Genomic DNA, 21805 nt, shown 5'->3' with positions numbered 1-21805 from the left:
AGGATAATTACATTATCGTACAAAAATTGGCTTTCTTATACTGACTTATTTCACCCCACCCCAAAAAAGAAATCTATAATGTAATGTATGATAAAATATCTTGAGTCGAGGTTAATTTTACATTGATGTGAATTCTGTTCAAGAATATGTACAGCTGCATTCGAAACTGTTGAACTTAACAATAGTTATTTGGTTACTTTGTATTTTACAATCATTTAAGCTACTACAGTATTACATTTTACTTTTCACTGTTCTAAAATCATCCCCATACTAAATCATATTAATTAACTTTGCCTAAACCATAATTCTAATTGTGCAAAACGCCCATCTTATTCTCTTGTTGTCAGATCAATGATCAATGAATCAATCAATCACTGTGTTAATTTTATTTAGTCTAAACAAAGATTACATATGCTATGCAAAATATGTAATCTTTGGTCTAAACATTCTTCCAAAATAAAGTAGTAGCAAACTTTATAGTTGAATTATGTAGCCTACCTTCCAATATTTTTAAAAATATTTACCCTTTTTGTCACATGGCAATTAATATTGGTGCTTGAAGTCTTCACAGTAACAAGACCTTGAGTCTGAGTTTAGGGCTCTTCCCTTACAAAGACCAAAAAATAATGCAGCTGGTGATGTATTTAACCAAAATAACATAAATATGAACTGCTATATTACTGTGAAATTCAGGTGTTTGTTTCCATGTATAATACTTGAAATTTGAAAAATAGGTTACAACGTATGCTGTGAGTTTCTCAACAACTTATATTTAGATATATCATATTAATTTAACATATCAGACAAATTCCATACGTATGAAATTGATTCATTGAAATCTAATGCAAGGAAGTCTTTTATCAACAATCGAAGTGTTGCAAAATTGTATGCGAGTAAGCTAACAGAACTTACAGACTACACCTGTGCTTTTGAAGAGATTTGGTATGTGGGTACTGTAATCTCCAGAAGTTAAATTGTTAACAATTGCAATTACTTTCAAACTGTAATTTTTAAAGCATTAGGGATTGTGCTTTTCTGTTCGGGGTGTAAAAGACTAGTATAACATACACATTTTCCACCAAAATTGTTTGAATCGTATTTTGTACAATACTCAGAATTTTCCGTTAGTTTGAAAAACCACCATAAAATCTATATCTATATCTATACTATTATATAAAAATCTAATGGTGTCTGTATGTGTATTACTAATAGGTGCAAAAACTACTGAACCAACTGGGCTTCAATTTTACAAAAATATAACTACCATACCAAGGACCATTATAGGACTATTCACATTTCGATACTGACCGTAGGCTTTGCCCCTTTGGCTTTAAACGTTCTAAAGTGAACATTTAAAAAGTAAATATTGATTGGTCTCCATGGCTGTGATGAGAACACTAACAATGTTTGTTTACATTTGCTTTGATTTAAACATAACGCCTTGCTGCTAAACTGCATATTTCACAATTTCAGACAGCTGATACAAAGAAATTAAATATAATATTTTCTATAAATATGAGGTAGGTTTATTTTAATCTAACATTTTACCATGGATTATTTATTCTTAAACTATGTATATAAAAAAAAACCATGATTAAAGAAAAAAAAAGATTTTATAACCGTTGCTGTAACAACTCCGGCTCTGCTTTGGATTTTTTTTTAAGCGTCTTAAGTTAATAATCTTAAATGAAAATAATGTTATTGATATGTTTTCATGGAAACAGTATGAAAATTACAATGTAGCCTATAGATGTTTTGTATGAATTTGGAAACTACTTTAAATAAATTCTAACTGCTTCACATGTGTTAGATTAACTTAACATAACTTGCACATCACATTGTTTTTTAAATGTATATTTATGTAAATTAAGTTATTGTGTTTTGCTAAACCTATGCTTAAATTAAACTAAAAAATATCATCAATAACTAAATTGTCGTTTATTTTTGTTTTCTAAAATCTGTTGTATATCTGTAACTATATTTAATTATCAAATGGTAATACAAAATACTCTTATTTTATCTTAACAGCTTTCAGTTCACATTTACTTTATTTGATACATTTATTATTTGTGTTTTTCCACACCACTGATTAAATTAAACCAAGGAAAATATCATAAAACTAAAACTAAGCAGTACACAGTGTTCTTTTATTTATAAAAATCAATGAAATATCTATTACTATGTTTTCTTAAAGGTAAGTGTGAACATGCAAAGGCAATGGACGATGGAACTAATTAAAAGAACTGGTTTGTATATTGAGTTGTTTGTTGATATTTTTGTATAGTAGAATCAGAGATGCAATGAAACATATACTGTATTTGCTATTTCATTTTTTAGTCCTTGATGATTTGATAATCATATTAGTTTTGCCTGCTGTCTTTAATGCTAAATTATTTATTTGAAATTTTTTATAGTACCTATAGATATAGTTTCTTTAATATTTCAAAAGACTGTATTGATAAGGCACAGCAATATTTCTAAAGTTTATAACAGCTGACTTAGTTTTGCTAATGATTTATTGTGTGTGAAAAAACTGAAAGGATTTGTAATTTAATATAAAGAAGAGTTTAATATAAATATAAAGATATCTATTTAAATTTAATAATTAGTATTTTTGCAACTTCAAAATGTCAATAATAAATTAAAAGATGTGTAATTAAGGGAGATGAATGTAAATCTGGTAAATCATGTATGTCATCGTTTTACTCGAAGATTTGGTCAGTTTTTCTCATATCAACCTACACAAGATTTAAAATTAATCAAAACCAAAATGGTGGTATCCACTACTTACCAGATTTAAAAGTCATAACTTAAACGTTTCTATTAAGGCCATAAAAGTTGAATTTTGTTTCTAAAAGCGTTGGCGGATACAACTGTAACTATTATATGCAAGAGATAAAAATTAAAATGTTTCTATTTTGTGTCCTCTTCCCGTTGCAAAGCACGGGTACAACAGCTAGTATATATATATATATATATTATGGAAGAATTCCTAGAGATACTATGGATTAGTAGTACAGTACCTTACATACCAAATTTCATCAAATTGGACCAACGTTGGAGTCTGTACACATCCAGGGGTAGTGGAATTTTACCCCCAGAGAAAAATAACTTGTGTATCAGCCAACGAGGGTAAAATTCCGCACCTGAACTTTTTGGGTCACACAACATGAATTGAATAAATTCACGTTGGAATTAAAGCATCATTTCACGGTTTTGAATTTTATCAGAACAAATCAAATAAAAAACAGGAGCATGGGTGCCCGCATGATTTCAAACAGGGGGTGCAATATATAGGTCTAATGAAAATCTGGGAGGGTCCGGGGTCTTCCCCGGGAAAATCTCTGAAAATATAGTGTTTTAATACATATTTTTACGCTATTTGATAACCCATAGAACCAACGAAAACAAAATAGTATATTGTGCATCAAGGAGGGTAAGTATTCATATTTATGCCAACATAAAAACTAATAAGCTATTTAAGTTCTTATGTATAATGTATATGGTTAAATCCTCAAGCCTGACAATTAATTAGAAAGTAAAATAAATTTAAAGTAAAGTTTTGTTAAAGTATAAAAGAATAATACATCTGTGAGTTAACTACTTATTTGTAGGCCAGTCAATAACAGCATTCAACATCGCAAACGCGCATGTATCTACGATTTTTTTATATGTTGTTAGGTCCCCTAAGAGTAGTTTATACCCAAGTTTGCAACCCTGAAAACCCTGTGCTACTCCCATGATACTTGAAAAACTGTAAAATTCCGGCTCTTTTTTGTTTTATTGATAAAAACTAGTGAAGGAAGAGTTTATCAGGTATATGTGCCCTATACTTTTTTAAAGTTAACTAAATTTGCAACAATTGGAACCCATTTTGAGCCCTTTAAGTCCATTTCTTGCGGATATACAGTTAGTTAACAAGAGGAATATTTTTTTAAACATTGAAAGATTATCGGTAGGCTCATTTACCAAGATGCGTACCGGCTGAAGTAATGGTCATAGAGAAAAGTCTTTAGGCAAGATTTTGTAGAGAATTTAATAAGCTTTAATTTAATTCCAAATTGGTGTGTCTAGACCTTACAGTTTCACAAAAATTTTAAATTATAATAATACCATATTTTGCGTAAATGTTGTATTTTGGGTTGTATTTCTTTAAAAGATTTGGACTCTACCTTCAATACATGCTTGGCCTAAAAAGCACATGAAGTCAGACGAGTATCGCACATTCAAGGGGATCCTTCACTATACGTCGGTCTGATAAGTTCTGGTCTGGTTTGTGGACAGATTTGACCATAGAACAGTTGCGAGAGACACTGCAAACACCAAAAAAATAAAGATCTGGTTCAAAACCAACCCTCCATTCCCAGTCAGTGATCGCCTATTTTTCATCCACAGTGGTATCGTCAGAAGCCCTGATATCAACTGCCACTTAGCTTAAGAACTGGGAGCAGGAGGAGTGAAACAAAATGTTGGTAACAACTTTGGTAAAGTGACTTTTAAACAAAAGGACAAAGTGAAGACCTTGACGTCAGGCACCAGGTCTGTAAAAGTATTCAACAAGAGAGTTGATGTTGATCTCCTTACCATATTCCAGAGGGTCTGTGTCACAAAACAATCAGATGAACCATTGAAGCAGCATTTTGCGTATGAGCTAGCACCGTATCCACTGTCCTTATTCACTGAAGAAGGAATGCGCGAGTGCACAAAATATTCCTTCTATTCAGCATTTACACCGCTCACTGAAAACATCATCCCAGAAAACGAAGCGTTCATAGTAACCACTTTAAACCACTTTGGTAAAAACGTTGCTGTGGTATTTGATGGATACCTTCAAGATGCAGCTATGAAGAGCACTAAATCAGCTGAACTCCTGTGACGCTCTACTTCTCTCTCATGCAGTGACATTTTGTTTGATGCAACACCCATCAAAGTGTCCCAAAGCAAAAATGCTCTCAAATGAATCTGACAAACACCGACTGATCACCATGTTGTGTACTGAATTTGAGATGCATGGTATTTAAATACATCAATCTCAAGAGGACGCCGATGCTGATATAATGAGGACTGCCCTCTCCAAGAGTTCGTCGTGCAATCAGGTTTTTTACCATTGGGGAGGATGTCGTCTTACTGGTGCTCCTCAAGGGATTAAGCTCTGGACAGACGAACGTGTACTTCAGAAATTGGGAGAGGTGGATCAGAGTGTAAATTCTTTCACATGTTGAGAAATGCATGTTCCACGGGAGATGGTTTTGTTCCTGCATGCTGTTTGTAGGTGTGACACCACATCTGCCCTTTTCTGGCAAAGCAAGATGAAGGGGTGTAACGTTCTAAAAAAACCCCCGAATGGATAGACCTTGACAGCATTTTCTTTTGCCAAAACACCAACCAAGAAGAAGTAGGAAATGCTGGGAAGAAGATTTTAACGAACCTCTATGGAGAGTACAAGGGAACGCTGAACACTCGATATACAGCATTTATAAAATCGGCAGCAACGGCAAAAGTCAACCTTGCCCGCCTCAACCCCCCCCCCACACAGAGACTGCAAGATATCATTCTTTGAGGACCTACCATCAGGTGAAAAAATGGTTATGGGTTGATAAAAAACCGTGTGACTAGGAATGGGCCACCACCATTGAGCAAGGTTTAATGCCCGTCACAATGTGCGTAGAGCCCGCTCCTCACATCCTGCTTTGAAATGGTAGCTTGCAAATGAAAAAAAGGCTGCGTAGGGTCGTGCACTTGCAGAAAGGCTGGGCTCAAGTGTTCTATTCTATGCCTCTTTTGTCAAGGACACAATTGCAACAACATCACTCCTATCGTACTAGATGAGGATGTAGACCACCCAACACCATTTGACAACCCAACTCAACCTCCACCCCAACCTCAACCTGTGTTAAATCTATAAAATGTCAATTTCACATTCTTGCACTCTTAAAAAAAATAAATAACAACAGTAGTCAGTACCTACATTGATGACATCATTAAAGCAAAGTCTATTTTAATATTTATAATTTTTTTTAGGAAGCTATAGGGCCTAGACACACCAATTTGGAATGAAATTAAAGCTTATTAAATTCTCTACAAAATCTTGCCTAAAGACTTTTCTCTATGACCATTACTTCAGCCGGTACGCATCTTGGTAAATGAGCCTACCGATAATCTTTCAATGTTTAAAAAAATATTCCTCTTGTTACCTAACTGTATATCCGCAAGAAATGGACTTAAAGGGCTCAAAATGGGTTCCAATTGTTGCAAATTTAGTTAACTTTACAAAAAGTATAGGGCACATATACCTGATAAACTCTTCCTTCACTAGTTTTTATCAATAAAACAAAAAAAGAGCCGGAATTTTACAGTTTTTCAAGTATCATGGGAGTAGCACAGGGTTTTCAGGGTTGCAAACTTGGGTATAAACTACTCTTAGGGGACCTAACAACATATAAAAAAATCGTAGATACATGCGCGTTTGCGATGTTTGCCTTTTTTCATGTAGATATTGACTGGCCTATTGATTGAAACATAAATTTAAAACATTTTTTTAGAAATGGCCATTATGAACTTACTTTTATAATTTCTTAAACCTACTTTTTATTAATAAAAGTGATAATAGAACATTATGGTTATTAAATGTATGTGTAATTTTTTAGCCAGGGCGCCCATGAACAGGAGTGTTCGAGCTGGAATTTTACTTCCCTCATAAGTTTAGCTGAAAATGTATAACCCGGAGTTTTATCCCTGGAAATTTATCCCCTGGCCAGCAAACCAACGGTCCGGAATTTTATCCCACTGGAAATTTACCCCCAGGTGAGCAAAAGCCTTCAACTTGTTCAACAGGTGCGGGTGGCTGATTATATCAAATAATGCATTGATGAAGTCCAAGTAAGTTAGATACAATCCAGTTGATTTACATTGGAAAATGCGTATAAGATACTACCAGTAAATATGGTTAGGTTAGTAGTTGTTGATCTTCCTGGCTGGCTTGAAGCTGTTCAGTGATTATATAGTTCTTAATCGCAAAGGCAAGGACATTCTATCGAGGACCAAGCTCTCAAAAACCTTTGCTAGAGCTGGCTGAATGATGATCGGTCTGTAGTTTCTGGTGTCAGACAAATCACCTTTCTTATGAATTGGTACAACGAACCCCTCTTGGAAATAATGTTCCCACTCGCAAAAATTTGTTGAAATAGAGAGTTATTATTGGAGCCAAGGGTTCAGCACAATAATTGAGCAGACTGGCTGGTATCGCATCTGGTCCAGCCCCCTTTTTAGGATCAAGATCCTTAAGTTATTTTTTTCTCAATTTTGAATGCTGAAACAGTTATGCTTGCCAAATTGATTTCCATATTGTATGACTAGTCCGGGACTTCATTCACTGGTGGTCTTTTTATGGAAGAAAAAACTCAGCGAACATTTCACAAATATCGAGTGGATTAGTTGCGACTCTGTCGCCTAGATGAAGAATTTCCTGCGTTGAAGGCGATTTTCTTAGATTGCTCCAAAAGACTGGGGTCACTGTCTAGACTCTCACCTTCTATTATTGATGTAGTCGGAGTGGCACACTCTTCTTGCTAGCCTTTTGCACTGGCTCTGAATTTATCCAGGTCAGTAAGATTATGGAACTTCTTGAATTTCGTATGTACTCGTTTCTTTTTTGCTACAAGACATCTTAGCTCCCTAGTAAACAATGGAGGGAAGGATGTCCGTCCCCGTCGTACCGGTCTTAATGGACAATAAAGAAGATAGATATTTTTTATTGTTGCTAAATTCAATAAACAATTATTCTTCAATGAAATCAATAGAAACTGTAGAGGGGAAGGCTGTTTTTGAACCCACTTATAATTTTCTTCAAGGTTGCACTTTTTAACATACATGATTTTTTTTACATGTTTTATATCTATACTTTACAGCTTATATTTTAATCAAAACTTAAGGAAGAATTTGTTTAAGGGAGTTAATGTTTTTCTTGAAAGCGTTAACAACTGTATTAATTCACTGAAATACAGTAGGTGATATCATTGATTATGCATCTCCCAAATGACATGAATAATCTATGATGATACGTGGAATTTTGTAAATAAAAGATCTTTATGACACTATCTGTGCTTGAAAATTCGTAGCAGCTGAAAATCACTAACCAAACCAGGTGTTCGTTCTAGCAAAGCAAGTCAACAGTCAACCCAGCAGCCAGCAGGAGGAACCAAAATCAAAATAAAAATGGCTTCCTTTCGTGTGTTTGTCATATTTTATTGTTAATCAATAAGTTGAACTATTGTGCACTTTTATGTTGTCGAGATGGTGTAGTTTTACCTTTGAGTTATTGTGTCTTTATTATTGCAACATTTGATTGTATTTAATATTATTTTTAATACGTTTATTATGCGTACGAGAAATAAAAGTGTAAGCCTATGTTATGGCAACGGACGAAAGAATGCAACAGACTGTTTCATGTCAACAGAAACAATATGATTACTTGTTGAAATTTTTACTAGTAGGTGACAGTGACGTTGGAAAACAAGAAATATTAAGTGCTGAAGGACTTGAGGACGGTTCCTCCGAATCGCCCTTTTGTAGCGGGAGTGGTAGGTGTTAGTATCCTTTTCTCATTTGACGTCTCAGGCTACCCTAACTGTTGTAGTAGTTATAGCCTATGTTAAGTTAGTAATGATAAGTTTTTATAATAGGCCTAAGTTTATGTACTTTCAAGCTAAGTTACTCCTATTTTTAATACTTTAATACCCCCCTACTTAACTTAGAAATGGTGACCATACGAATGTAACAAGTGTTTTAAGCCAAGTAGGGCCTAGGTATCAATGGAGACGAGTTTTGGATGAGTGGTGCGATCTTGTAGTCTTGTTAGTGACTAAGTCTGACATATTCCTTAGACACAGCTGTTAATTAACAGGCCATAACTTACAGCCAATGACAACTAGGCCTAAGGTACCTCAGTTAAGGCTAAGTATAGTGGAGTCCAAATCACATTTTTGCCAATGTAGGCCTAATTTACGAATTGGTCTAAGTATCAGGATAGTACTGCGGATAGTGGTAGGTAGTACTCACTAGTGCGGACGTTAATCCACACCAGGGAGTATTGCATCCGCAGATCATGCCGTTGGAGGTATAAATAAATAAAATAAATCATGCCTATAGGTATATATCCACAATTTGTGACCTAGTAACTGAGCAAGTTCATCCTAGGCCTAGGCAGCATAGGCTTTGTTTATTATGTTTTTCCAAGTTTAGGCTAACTTAGGTCTAAGTCTACAAGCCAAAATTGGAATAGGCCTAACATATTAAAGGAATGTGCTTAGCTAGGCTAGTTGTAAGGCCTAGGCCTAGGTACCTAACTTGTTCACTGTGTTAAGAGATCCTTAGGTCTTGTATCGTACCTAGCCCGTAGTGTGGGATCCATAATTTGGCTTTTCCCTTTAAGTTAGCCTATTTTCTTACAACACGGTTTCTTCCCTCGAGCACAGACTTGTAGTCCATTCGAGGGAATACTATTCTTACAATGATTATGTATTCATGTATAAGTAACTTACCTATTTCATGTTCTTAAATAAAGTGATTTTTTGATTAAAAAAAAAAAAACGATATTTCGTTGTAGGTAGGCCTAGGTTTACAGTTATTGTAAACAAATTAAACTTGTACCGTAGGTATACAGAATGCATAGACTTATTTATTGAAGAAACAACTATGTAGTAAAGATTAAATGTACCAGATAGGCTATATAGATCTTTTAACACACTGAAATAAGTTAATACACTTTTTCTTTATTACGATATGAGACCTGTGGATCTCGTATCAAAAATAGTTACCGTATTCCAAACGCCACATGAGACTACTGCAGGTGATTAGCAGTGTTGGGAAGTAGCGCGCTACAAGTAGCGACGCTACAGTAGCGCGCTACTTTTTTTGTAGCGTTAGCTGTAGCTACGCTACTTTTAAGATTTTGTAGCTTTAGCTGTAGCTAGCTACATTTTTAAAGTAGTTGTAGCGGAATTTTAGCTACTTTTCTCGCTACATTATCATTGTTTGAGATAGTGATTTTTATCATAACATAACCTCAACCTTACGTAAAACAACCTCTTTCAAACTGAGATTTAAAAAAAAAATTAGGCCTTACTTTCTTGGCTTCATACAGCTGGTTGCAGCCGTTTCATTCCCTATAACAACGTTGTGTGGACATGGAGGCCATTAGATGAGTGTTATCCACATTTTTGGCTCTCATTTCCTTAATTTACTACTCTATGATTACTGTCAGATAAAATAAAATTGCTAGATGCAGACGACGTTTAAACGTTACCGGTGACAAGAGAAGCTATTGAATGCTTGCAAGTGATTGACAGGGAAATTAGTAATCAATTTAGTTTGTTTATTATACCGATAGTGTTTCAACATGGATTTTAATGGAAACCAACACTAAACCTTAAAATAATGAGAAATCTGGTCTATCAACCTTTGCTTCAGCTGTTGATTGTGGTTCATCGTCACAAGCCCTTCCTTGGTTAGATTACGAAGATTTTTCAAAGGTTTACTAAATTAACAAAGAGGAAATTACCTGATGTGATTTAAGATATGGATGGACTAAATGATAATTGTAACGAAAAAATCTCCATATAACATGAAACTTACATTGAAAAAAAATAGCATAGTTTGCTCCTGGTAACAGCTCTTGTATAGGACTATTAATTCCTAGGCTATGCTATGGTTTAAGACGAATACCAAGTCTCAAGTTCAATTATTAGGAATATATCTGTTTAGTCCTTGCAAGAACTGAGCCTACTATAGCCAACTTGTTACATAGCAAAGTAGGCCTACATGTTATTTTTACTTTACAAATTTCAACATGTTTAAATTAAAAGCCGATTTCAGGATAAGTTACTGGATACTGTTTTCTGTACCAACTAGGTTGAAGCACAATTTGCCCTATGCATAATGACAATAAAGGACGATTTCTTGACATTGAAAAGTGTTATTCATAGTACAAGTAACTTATCACTTAAAAGTTTATAGCAATGTCGTTTTTAACATTAAAAGAAAGGCAATAAACTCCAATTTCAGTAGGCTAGGCTCTGTAACACAACAAAGTATTTTTAAATAATCGTTTTACAGTTTTATTGGTCTTAATTGTTGATATAAGACATCTATGAATGAATCTATATTAAAGAAATAAAATGAGCTTTTAAAATATAGTTTGGTTGTATGTCCTTTGAACTTAATGAAATTTACATTTAAGATGCTTAAAAATAATGCAATATTTAAAAATAAGTAGGGCCTACTAAATATGATGGGACACCGAACTATTTGGTTCTGTTGTTGTAATGTTAGGTTTATAATGCCAAAAAATTAAATACAATCTAGGAATAATTTGTTTTCCAATTAATGTTAGATACAATACCTACTGACATTTTTTTAATGTTTGTTCAGTAAAAATGTAGTTGCAATTAATTTTACATTTACCTAATGTGCGTGGAATAAAAAGTAACGTCTTTGGAAAAGTAGCTAAAATTGTAGCTGTAGCTACATTTCAATGTAGCTGTAGTTGTAGCTAGCTACTTTTGCGTAACTGTAGCTGTACCTGTAGCTAAGCTACTTTTTTGGAAATGTAGCAGTAGTTGTAGCTAGCTACATTTTAAAAGTAGCTTCCCCAACACTGGTGATTAGTACCTAAACTTAACAACTTGTCGAATGCGTGAACGAAAGGAAACCCAAGAATGAATGGAAGAACACAGAGAAAGAATAATGATGTTTTTTTTAAGTTGTTATCTTTATGAGTTGGTATCTAATGTTTTATAGATTCACAAAATAATTGTTTTCAACTACGGGAACATCAATTTATAGTAATCAAGTAATTCAAGTAATCAAGTAATTTATTGGTCATTAAATAATCATTGATTACAATAGACCTCGTCAGAGACACACATAATTATATAATTATCGACGTGCTTCTCTTCTGAAACAGCCCTACCGGATGCGTAGTAGGCCCTATAGGTCATGATCTCATATATCAAGATTGCGCAATTTTGTATTTTGATTTTTAAATGGTATGCAAATCATGGCATTAATTTGAATTTAAATGAATAACTTATTTCTTCTGGTCCCTAGTATTTCATATCAAATCAATATCAAATAATTGTGGTTTCAAATGATATTTTTGATGATTTAAAGTTTTTAAGCGTGGAAACTGACAATCAAATGTCAAACCGGGCAAGGAATTCCCAAAAAACAGCTTTGTATCATTGTCCTGTGATTGGAATCCCCCTTGCGAGCCTTTTGGAGAAGTGGTGCAAGTCTAATATATAGCTTCAAGGTCGCACCCACCTCTTCCCCCACTCCGCGCTCATTTCTAGGTCATTGCCAACCCCTAAATTATAATGTAGGCCCTACTTTCATTTGTATTTTATTATGCTGAAATCAGCCATAAGGAAACACATTGGTACTTTCCTGTTAAAGGGATCATTCATTATTATATTAGGAAAGTACCAACGCATTATTATGAAAAGTGATAATCAAAAGATAAAATATCTAGGTATTTCATTATGGTTACTATTATTAGGTAGCCTACCGTTATTCGTAAATAGAAAACACATATTTTCATTTTTTTTGTAGGAAAAGAGTTAATGCAAATAAATAATTAACTACACAACAGATGTAATGTTACGATCTGTTGGTCTTATAGGCTAGCTGTGTGATACAAAATCTCAGGGTCTCGTACAATTACGTCATATTTCATTCCTGGGCTGGCTGAAGGTTGTCAACATTGTACTAGTTCACATAAACAAACACAGAGTGCTCTCTCTCTCTCCTTTATTTGTGAGGTTATGATGTGTAAACGATTACTGAGCAACGTAATTTCGGGGTCTCATATCGCGTCTGGGCAACCATAGCGATCGAGACCTATACATCTCGTAACGCACCATTTGAATAATGCACGAAAACATACAACGCAGCAAACGTGTTAAGCGAATTCAAAATAGGCTAGCACACTGAACTTAAATCAGTTTTCTGCTAGGAAATGGGCATAATCTGGGATAAGTAAAATTAATTTCAAATTGTGTAAGCTGAGGCCTACTATGCTATGCAGTGGTTAATAAGTTGGTCTTATCTTTAAATCACATTCAATCTTATCCTTCATTGTGGGTGTAAACTCTGTTTACTTAGGCAATTTAGTTAGGCCTATTAAAATCATACTGGTACCTAACCTAATCCTGGAAAAATTTACACATCTGTGATGTAGCGTAAGTTAACTGAAAAGTTACTTAATTTTGATATCCGACTCCACATTATTAGGATTTTAAACAATGCATAAAAATATAGATTCGATGGTACTGTAAGCATACTTTGCCTACCAAAATCCAAAATTCTAGGCCTAACATAATATGGATTGAATTTAACAATTGATTTAACTAACTTTTTAAAAAGTAATTACAGATTCAGATATCAAAGTTTTGCCCTTCACTCATATACTAACAGATTGTGAGTTCAACAGATCAATGATGAACCGGTGCTTAATTTGTTTCTCCTGGCTATTATTTGAACAAGTTAGACTTTAATGGAGTTGACTATTGCTGATTTAACTTAGCCTTAGTCCAATTCAGCATCCTAAACTGAAGTTAATCTGTTCATGTTTACAGCTTACAAGACCACAACGATCCTACTTGACGGCAAGCGAGTGAAGCTGCAGTTATGGGACACGTCGGGCCAAGGTCGGTTCTGTACGATCATACGGTCGTACTCTCGCGGCGCTCAGGGCATCCTCCTGGTCTACGACATCACCAACAAATGGTCCTTCGACGGACTGGACCGCTGGCTCAAGGAGGTGGAGAATGTGAGTTGACATATGGCTTTGTATCAATCAGTTTCCGATGACCATTTTTATCCAAGAAGAGATTTAGCTCCCCCAACAATCTGCCCCCACTTCCTCAGATCCTGTGTCTACTTTTTCATTTAAACTCTTAGCGAATTTCCCATAGGAATTAAGCTATCTGATTTTTAGTATTAACATTAGTTTTTGGCCTCTTTTTGGATGAAAGAAACCCAAACATTTGCAGATTAGACCCACTTTTCCTTCAAGCTATATTGGTTTTATGATATGTTCATCCCCTCACCCTCTTTGTTAGGCTTACTGTAGGCCTACAGTCTATGTCAGACATCTAGATTTTGCTTCAGCAATCACATCAGGTGCTTGAAACAAATCTTTTAATTCCTTATTATGCTTGATTCCCTATTCTACTTTGGTCCCAAGATTTTCCAAAGTACTTTGTTTTTAAATGCTAGCAGCGTTTTCTCAGCACCTTTGTCTAGATTCCTGAGTTTATAATAATGGTCTCATATGTGTAATACTTATGTGACTCATATCACAATAATCACAACCTCATTATTGACTCATTTTTTGAGTCAATTGCTCTTTTAAACTACTGAACCAGAAACTAAATTTATATATTTAATTTGTCATAGGCCTACTCATTTCCTTTTGATTTTGACTAACAGGAAAATAATAACATATCTGTATCTAGGCCTATTTCATTTCTCTCATAGGCCTATCTAAATCGTCTGAATAGTTTGACAGCTAGATACAGATTTAAACAAGTTATTTTTTATGGAGTGGTCTAATAGAACATTGATGCCAAAATAATCTGTTTCATATAAGTATCCAATGCATATAAAGGGTTTTATGATATTTAGAGATCCAAATTATTATATATCCTACTTATTTTCATCAATATAATAATTTGTAAGCCTTTGTTAGGATTTTGAGGTGGATAAGTTTTAACAACAGATTTTCCGAATTGATGTAAATAGATAAAAATGCTCAAAAACACGTAAATGTTTTGGACAAAAACACGTAAATGTTTTGGAGGTAGCTACAATCTTTTTCTTTAGTAGTAAAGCTACTAGCACAGAAAATTGAATTTGTTCATTTACAAAGCATTTTCTTCATTGCAATTTTTCTTTGTAAAGTAAGCTGCTGTTAAACCTATCTGCCTCAAAATCCTCATCTAAAGAAAAAAAAAGTTTAATAGCCTTCTTAATTTGAATTTTATTTTTGGCCTGCATTCACTTGAGGATATTGATATTGAATCCATTCACATTCATTCCAAATTTATAATGTTATAAATAACCAATGATTGAATGTTGCAGCATGCTCCTGGGGTTCCCAAGGTTCTGGTCGGCAACCGTCTGCATCTTGCGTTCAAGAGGCAAGTATGCACACGGGACGCAGAAACATATGCATCTCGCAACGGCATGGCTTTCTTCGAGGTGAGTTTGACAGATGTAGACATTTCACTTTGATAGTTTTACTTAAATTTTAAATGGTATGCAAAAACTATTTAAATGGCTGTAATTTATGTTTTTGTACAAAATGTTAACATACAGCAATTGGTTTAATTACCTGCTTCTGTGCCCAATCCAAGTTGTTGCTAGGGTTGCAACTAGTTTCAATCTCTACATCCATCCGGTTGTGTCACTCAATTCCCCGTTCCCGTTGTTACTGTCATAATCGTTTTAATGTCTAGTTTTAATGTTTGTCTTCATGTGTCTGTCTACAAGTTGAATGTGTTATTGATCAACGACCTTCTGGTGAAGCGGTTATGTCACCTTCAAAGCCTTAGGGGATGAGAAGTTGAAACTAGTTGCGGCACTACCAACTTACATTACCTACACATAAGCAGATGTTCAAACCTATTTAATGTAATCTGGAGGTTAACATAAAAAATGTTATCCTATAATCTGCTTTAAATTAAGTTAGTGTTAATTTCAAACAGTTCGACATACTTCTTGTTCAAAGGGGCTTTATGTTTCTGGTACTATCAAAAACATTATTTCAAATCTCCATAAGATTTGCTCAAGTGGGCTTAATCATGACGTATTTAATTATCTAAGATTTCTGCTAACACAGGGAACATTTCTTCCATCTAACTTTAAGGAACTTGTTCTTATAATATTAATGGCACGATGAATTGACCTCAGGTTTGTCTTAGGAAAAAAACTAATCTAGGTTAGGTAACTTTTTTGCTGTCTAAACGATCCTTAGGTACAAGTACTACTATGGCGACTACAGCTGTTGTGTGCTTGTAGAAAAGTAGAACATCTTAAGCTTAAGAATGTCTTACTAATAATCCCTAGAGATGCGGCGATGTTGGAAGGTAAGTTGCGACTGGGTAGGGGTCAACGATGCCGACACGCAACAGTCGTGAATTACCTTTCATCGGCACCGTGTTTCGTATTCATTCAGTGTCAAAATTTACGAACTCCTCATGAGGGATTATTAGTAAGATATTCTTGACCTGAACATGTGCTATTTTTCTACAAGCACGAAACAGCTGTAGTCGTCATAGTACTACTAGTACCTAAGGATCGTTTAGACAGCAAACAAGTAACCTAAACCTATTTTAGAATATTAAAGGATTTGAATATAGCTAAATATGCAGTCTAGGGAAGACTATTTTATAATTTTTTTGGAAACAATCCATAAAAACCATTCAGCCTAATACAACTTGCCCTTTCTACTAATTACAAAATGCCCTTTATTGTAGACAAACCATAGCTTATTTTAAGGCCAACTATCACAGTTAGTTTGTTGTGATGATTCACCGTTTTGCAGGTCAGCCCATTGTGCGACTTCAACATTAGGGAGAGCTTCAGTGAGTTGTCCAGAAGGGCCTTGCAACGCAACGGTATGGAGAGGCTTTGGCGGTCCAACAAAGGTATGACTTATCACATGCTGTGTTGATCCAATTCAATCAACATTAAATAAATTATAATAATTCTTGCTTCGTACTGTAAGCATTCACGTTAGGAAGAATTAAACATGGGTTGTTTGGGTCGATAAAGGTTGTTATAAGGTTGATAACAAAATGTGTGCCTGTAGGGTGGCTTCCATCCGTACAAGGTCAGTTGGTGGACTGTAATGGCAAAGAAGTATTTCTTCTGTAGGCCTTCGTTTCTTATTTGAGAGGTGGAAAGTCTATGAAGGATTACCTAGGGTATCGGTATGTAGTTGTTTTAAGGAAAGGCTCTAGGCCAGGATTTTGATTAGTAGAGTGAAGAGATAGCACCTATCTTACTTTAGAAGAAGTACTGGTACAGGTAAACTATAGAGAACACAAAACACACCCACACACACAACATTTATTTTGTCCCCGGACATTTTTAAGTGTAGACAAAGAGATTTCACAAAATTGTTGTTGTCATGGCTATTAAGAGTGAAATAAAAAAAAATGTAAAACGAGTGCAAGACTATATAAGCCTGGTTTGCCTTACAGAAGGCAATGGAATTCCTTTTATTCTTAGGACACTAGAAGTGAGTTGAACAATTATTCAAATTGTTAACGAGTAGCCAATTGTTGAAGAGTTACAATTAAACGTCTGTTACAGTGGTGAGTCTGCAGGAGTTGTGTTGCCGCAGTATTGTTGCACGCACCACGGTCTACGGCATAGACCAGCTCCCCCTCCCCACGACTATCAAGAATCACCTGCGGTCGTACGCGCTGACATCATTCACTACGATGCCGCCACGGTGCCGAGGAGACAAGCGACCACAACCCCCCACCCCTCCACACCCCACCCCGCGCCACTCTTGCTCTGTGTCGTGATACCCGCACCAGTGATGCCAACTGTGTAGGTTAAAATGTTTTTATACGAGATTTTCGCATTTAGATATCTGTAAAGAGTCTTCATCACTGCTCTGTTGTACTATTAGTTGGTGCTGAAAAGTACCCTCATCAGTCAAATGGTTTTTTTTAGCAACAAGGAGTTGGATACAACAATAAGTTTTTTGGAGGAAAAATCACTTGGCTAGGAATTAAGGAAGAAGGAATGGATGCACAACCTGGGAAAAGAGTTCCATGTGTCTAGTTCAAAGCACAAAAAAAAATTTACAACACAATAAACATTATTTTTGTACCTACATAAGATAGAAGTCTATACAATAGAAGGATAACGAATAGTTAAATGATTTTACACTTTTGAGTTTACCAACAATTTCAACCAGTCAACCAGTTTTCTAAAGAAATTAGATAATAATTTACTGTATGAGAAATCTGGGAGTCAGTACTTTGGTGACCTATTTTACAGGTAAAAAATACCCCCGCCTCAGCACACCTGTAGACTAAGAGAATTTCCATTTACCTGATTTGATTTTCACTTAAATCTATTTAAGTGACATTAGGTTTAATGGGTACCTAGGTTTGCTGCTACAGGGAGGGTAATAAAGGGCGTTTTTTTTATATTAATAGCTTAGTATAAATTAAATTTGCCAAGTTTGATCAAAATATATCCATAAACAAGCAAACTAAAACAGTTTACTTATTCTCGGTTGACTGACTGGACCTATAGATTGCACCCTCCCATCAATCAATCCATAGGTGAACTACAGGCTGGAAATGTCCAGTCTACTTTGGCCTGTTCATGCATTAGAGCACAAAAAATATGTTAAGGTTGTTTGTTGTAGTAGTAGATTTTTATAGCCTACTAAAATTCTCTTTAACATTTTCAAGATTAAAAAGTGTTTTCTCAACATTATTGTTGAAAAATTAAGTTTTCAATAGTCTCGTTCTAGTAGAGTTTATTGTTATAATTTCCTTGTAATAGAAGGTTTATTTTATGATTTGTTAAATGAAACAGTGAACAGTGCTTAAGTCGATCAGAGTTGTGATGGAGACTCTTAACTAATATAGTTACATTGTGAAACTTAAGCATATTGTCAGAACTAGTTTTAACCCTAGAACTGGCAACCATGTCTCACAAATATGTTTTACCGTAACTATGTAAATGTGAATAGGCCCAGCTGTCCTTAATCATCGGGCTTTCAATAAATGTCCTGACTAATGAAACAGCTGGTCTTAGTCAGTAACAAAGCTACACAAGGCATCACACTCCATTCTACACTCATCCTTCACTCATATTTGGGTTAAAATATACACATAGGTGGCATCCCCATCTCAAATGAATATGAACATATTCAGTTAAAATCTTGCTACAAAATAGGTTCATTCGTGCAAGAGCTGATGAAATAAAACTGACACAGCTAATTGTAAACCTTTAGCAAGATATTTTTTTTTTCAATATTTATGTTCTATTGGCAGTTTGACCTACTTTAAACCTACTTTTTGACCTACTTTACCAATGTGGCCACCCAAACCTGAGGTTTACGGTCACACCAAGAGCTTTTCAAAACCTGTCTTCATTTTTCATCCCCTCTAGCTTTTTTCCACAAATGTCACTTTTCCAATATTTTATCATTTAGGCCTATTTTAGTAAAAAAAAAACAAAGCAATAGACATAATAAGCCAACTGCTATGTTGTTCTGTAAACTAAAACAATTATTTCTCAAAACAAAGGAAACTACATGTTAACAAGCATTTCTAGAAGGTAGGCTATATCATAGACAAAAGAATTGAATTTAGACCAACAGCAGTGCTGGGGTTAGCATATATTCTGACGTCCACCGCTAGGAGTTTCGGCGCACACCGTTGCAGCGTCAAGTGCTAGTGAGCGTTACCATGCCAAGTTGGTAGTTGGAGCCAAGATTGCCAACTTCTGGAGAATTCCCCAGAATCCGGGGAGTAGGAGTTTGTTCCGTTATTTATTCGTGTTTAAAAGATTTCCAGGGATAAAAAATGGGCTTTTTTGTTAAAATTACGGGATTTGAGAATTTTGTCCTTCACCCATATTGAAAAGTGGGTCTGATAGCCCACTTTGTAGCCTTTTTTTTGCAAGGGTAGTAGTGCTGGTAGCAGACAGTGAGTAGACTAGGGCAGCAAATCAACGAACACTGAGCATGCAAGTGGCACATCGTGGAACCTTCCTTTGGCAGTCTATATTTATTTATGGCTATATTCTAAAGCTTAGTAGCTGAATTGTAGTCATGAATTGTGGATATCTATAGGCATGATCAGTGGATGCAATACTCCCTGGTGTGAATTAACGTTCACACTAGTGAGTACTACTACTATCCGCAGTACTATCCTGATAATTAGAGCAATTCGTAAATTACTAGGCAAAAATGAGGTTCGGATTTCAATATAAACTGTAGGCCCCTTAGTTTAGTTGTCTTTGGCTGTATGGGCTATTAATTAACAGTTAGGAACATGTCAGCCTTAGTCACCAACAAGACTACGTATCGCACCACTCATCCTACACTCATCTCCATTCATAATTGCCTTAAAATACCTACATTTGTATGGTCGCCATATCAGTCAAAAGTATTAAAGAATAACTGCGATTTTGCAAATGAAAACAAAATATTAGAGATTCTAGATACAGACCATAACACGGATACCTTCTTTACCGTTAAATTAATTGTTTTGGCCGTCTTGCTGAAGGAAAGCAGTTTTGCGAACAGTTCTAGGGTTTTAACTTGTCATTGCTAATATAGGTTGAACATATTTAAGACTATATATAACATTTAAGGAGAACAAACACTAAAGTCAAGGCCATAACGCTGGTGTGTACATAATCCAGGGACCTAGTCCTACTTCAACCTTTTCTACGTAATTTTTTTATTCTTCCTACCAGTTAAAACTAATAAATGAAACAGGAGAACAGTACTTCACACCTTAAGTTGACATACAGTATGTATTTAACCTTATAAAAGTTAAACATTAAAATTGCCAACCTTTTTTATTTGGTATAGGAAGAACGATTTATTCGGATTTCCGAAGTTGAAGGAATTATCTGACAACTAGCTTCTCCCACAGGTTTTGCATCAGCTTTTACTTACACATTTTACTGATTGATAAAACTGTAAAGAATCTATGATACTTTCAAACATACTTGTTTCTTGGTGATAATAGTACAAATTAATGGGAAAGTTGAAAGCATTTTTTGTGCTGACAACTTAAGAATATAGATTTCAAATCAGTTATTACAATTACTTAACACTCTTAACAGTGATATTTAGCTTTTGTTCAGGTTGTAGATAAACAAATTGTTATTGTTTAGCACAAACAGTTTTTTTATGAATTTTTAAAACCCATTAACTTATTTAGTATTTTAACCAGCACAAAATGTGAGACTTCTGAAACTCGTCACAAAGTTTGGCATTGTAAATACGTTTGTAAACGTTTGTGTTGTTTTCTTGAGTTTATGTCCTGTCATGTCCTTAGTTTCTTACTCTATTGTACATTTTTTATATTCGTTGTAGTTTCGATTGTACATTTTTACATTTAGATTGTATTAGATTTGTATTTATTGTGTGGGAAAGTATTGAAGTGTTTCAAGATGTTGAAAGTTTGCAATACAATTCTTTTACAAATGACTGGCTCAAAAGGTATTTTGAAAGTGAAATCTCCCACAACATTTAAACATCTTGAGAAACTTCAGAGTGCCTTGTAAGGACTTTCTTCACTTAGGGACAGAAAAATGGCTCAAGCTTAATAATATCTAGTCACTGGTAAAGGTTAAATTACCTCAATGTTTATTGTTGATTGAGGAAGAGCATCGTCAGCCTAGAAAGTCCTTTACAATTGCAGAATGATAGGTTGTCTTATGATTGATGTCTAATCCATCCAAAAGGGCCGAATTGGTTGAATCTGTCCATTCGTCATATTTTAGCATTGTAATATCAAATAAAATTGTTGTAATTACGTAATGGTGAGTTCATTTTTGTAACCCTTAAAGTTTAAAAAAGATCCTCAAAGCTTGTTAAACTTTATACAACCTTTTAATCCTAATTGCAATATCAACTTTTGAACCAGACATATCCCTTTATGAAGTTTTAGGTACGCATATATCAAAGTTAAGCAGCAATGTGATTTTAATTTGTAACACCACCAGTGTAAATGGTGAATCTAACCATAGC

General features: G+C 34.8%; 1 protein-coding gene across 2 annotated transcripts; it reads left to right on the top strand.

Annotated features, from left to right (window-relative positions):
• The first annotated feature begins 8224 nt into the window (after positions 1-8224).
• LOC129000102 (ras-related protein Rab-40C-like) lies at positions 8225-21595 on the top strand. Of its 2 annotated transcripts, none has more exons than XM_054426998.1 (5): positions 8225-8579; positions 13635-13828; positions 15142-15261; positions 16607-16709; positions 17380-21595. In XM_054426998.1, the coding sequence occupies exons 1-5, from the start codon at positions 8411-8413 to the stop codon at positions 17595-17597; spliced, it is 804 nt and encodes a 267-aa protein (XP_054282973.1). In that variant the 5' UTR covers positions 8225-8410; the 3' UTR covers positions 17598-21595. The 2 variants fall into 2 exon arrangements, with proteins under 2 accessions (XP_054282973.1, XP_054282972.1); XM_054426997.1 differs by having other exon boundaries at positions 8225-8585.
• The last annotated feature ends 210 nt before the right edge of the window (positions 21596-21805 follow it).

This window comes from Macrosteles quadrilineatus, unplaced genomic scaffold (genome assembly GCF_028750875.1).
Source record: "Macrosteles quadrilineatus isolate MER2022 unplaced genomic scaffold, UCM_ALF_1.0 Scaffold_8__2_contigs__length_117827958, whole genome shotgun sequence".
In the NCBI taxonomy this organism is placed as follows: Eukaryota; Metazoa; Arthropoda; class Insecta; order Hemiptera; family Cicadellidae; genus Macrosteles; species Macrosteles quadrilineatus.
This window is presented reverse-complemented; position numbering and strand designations above follow the sequence as displayed.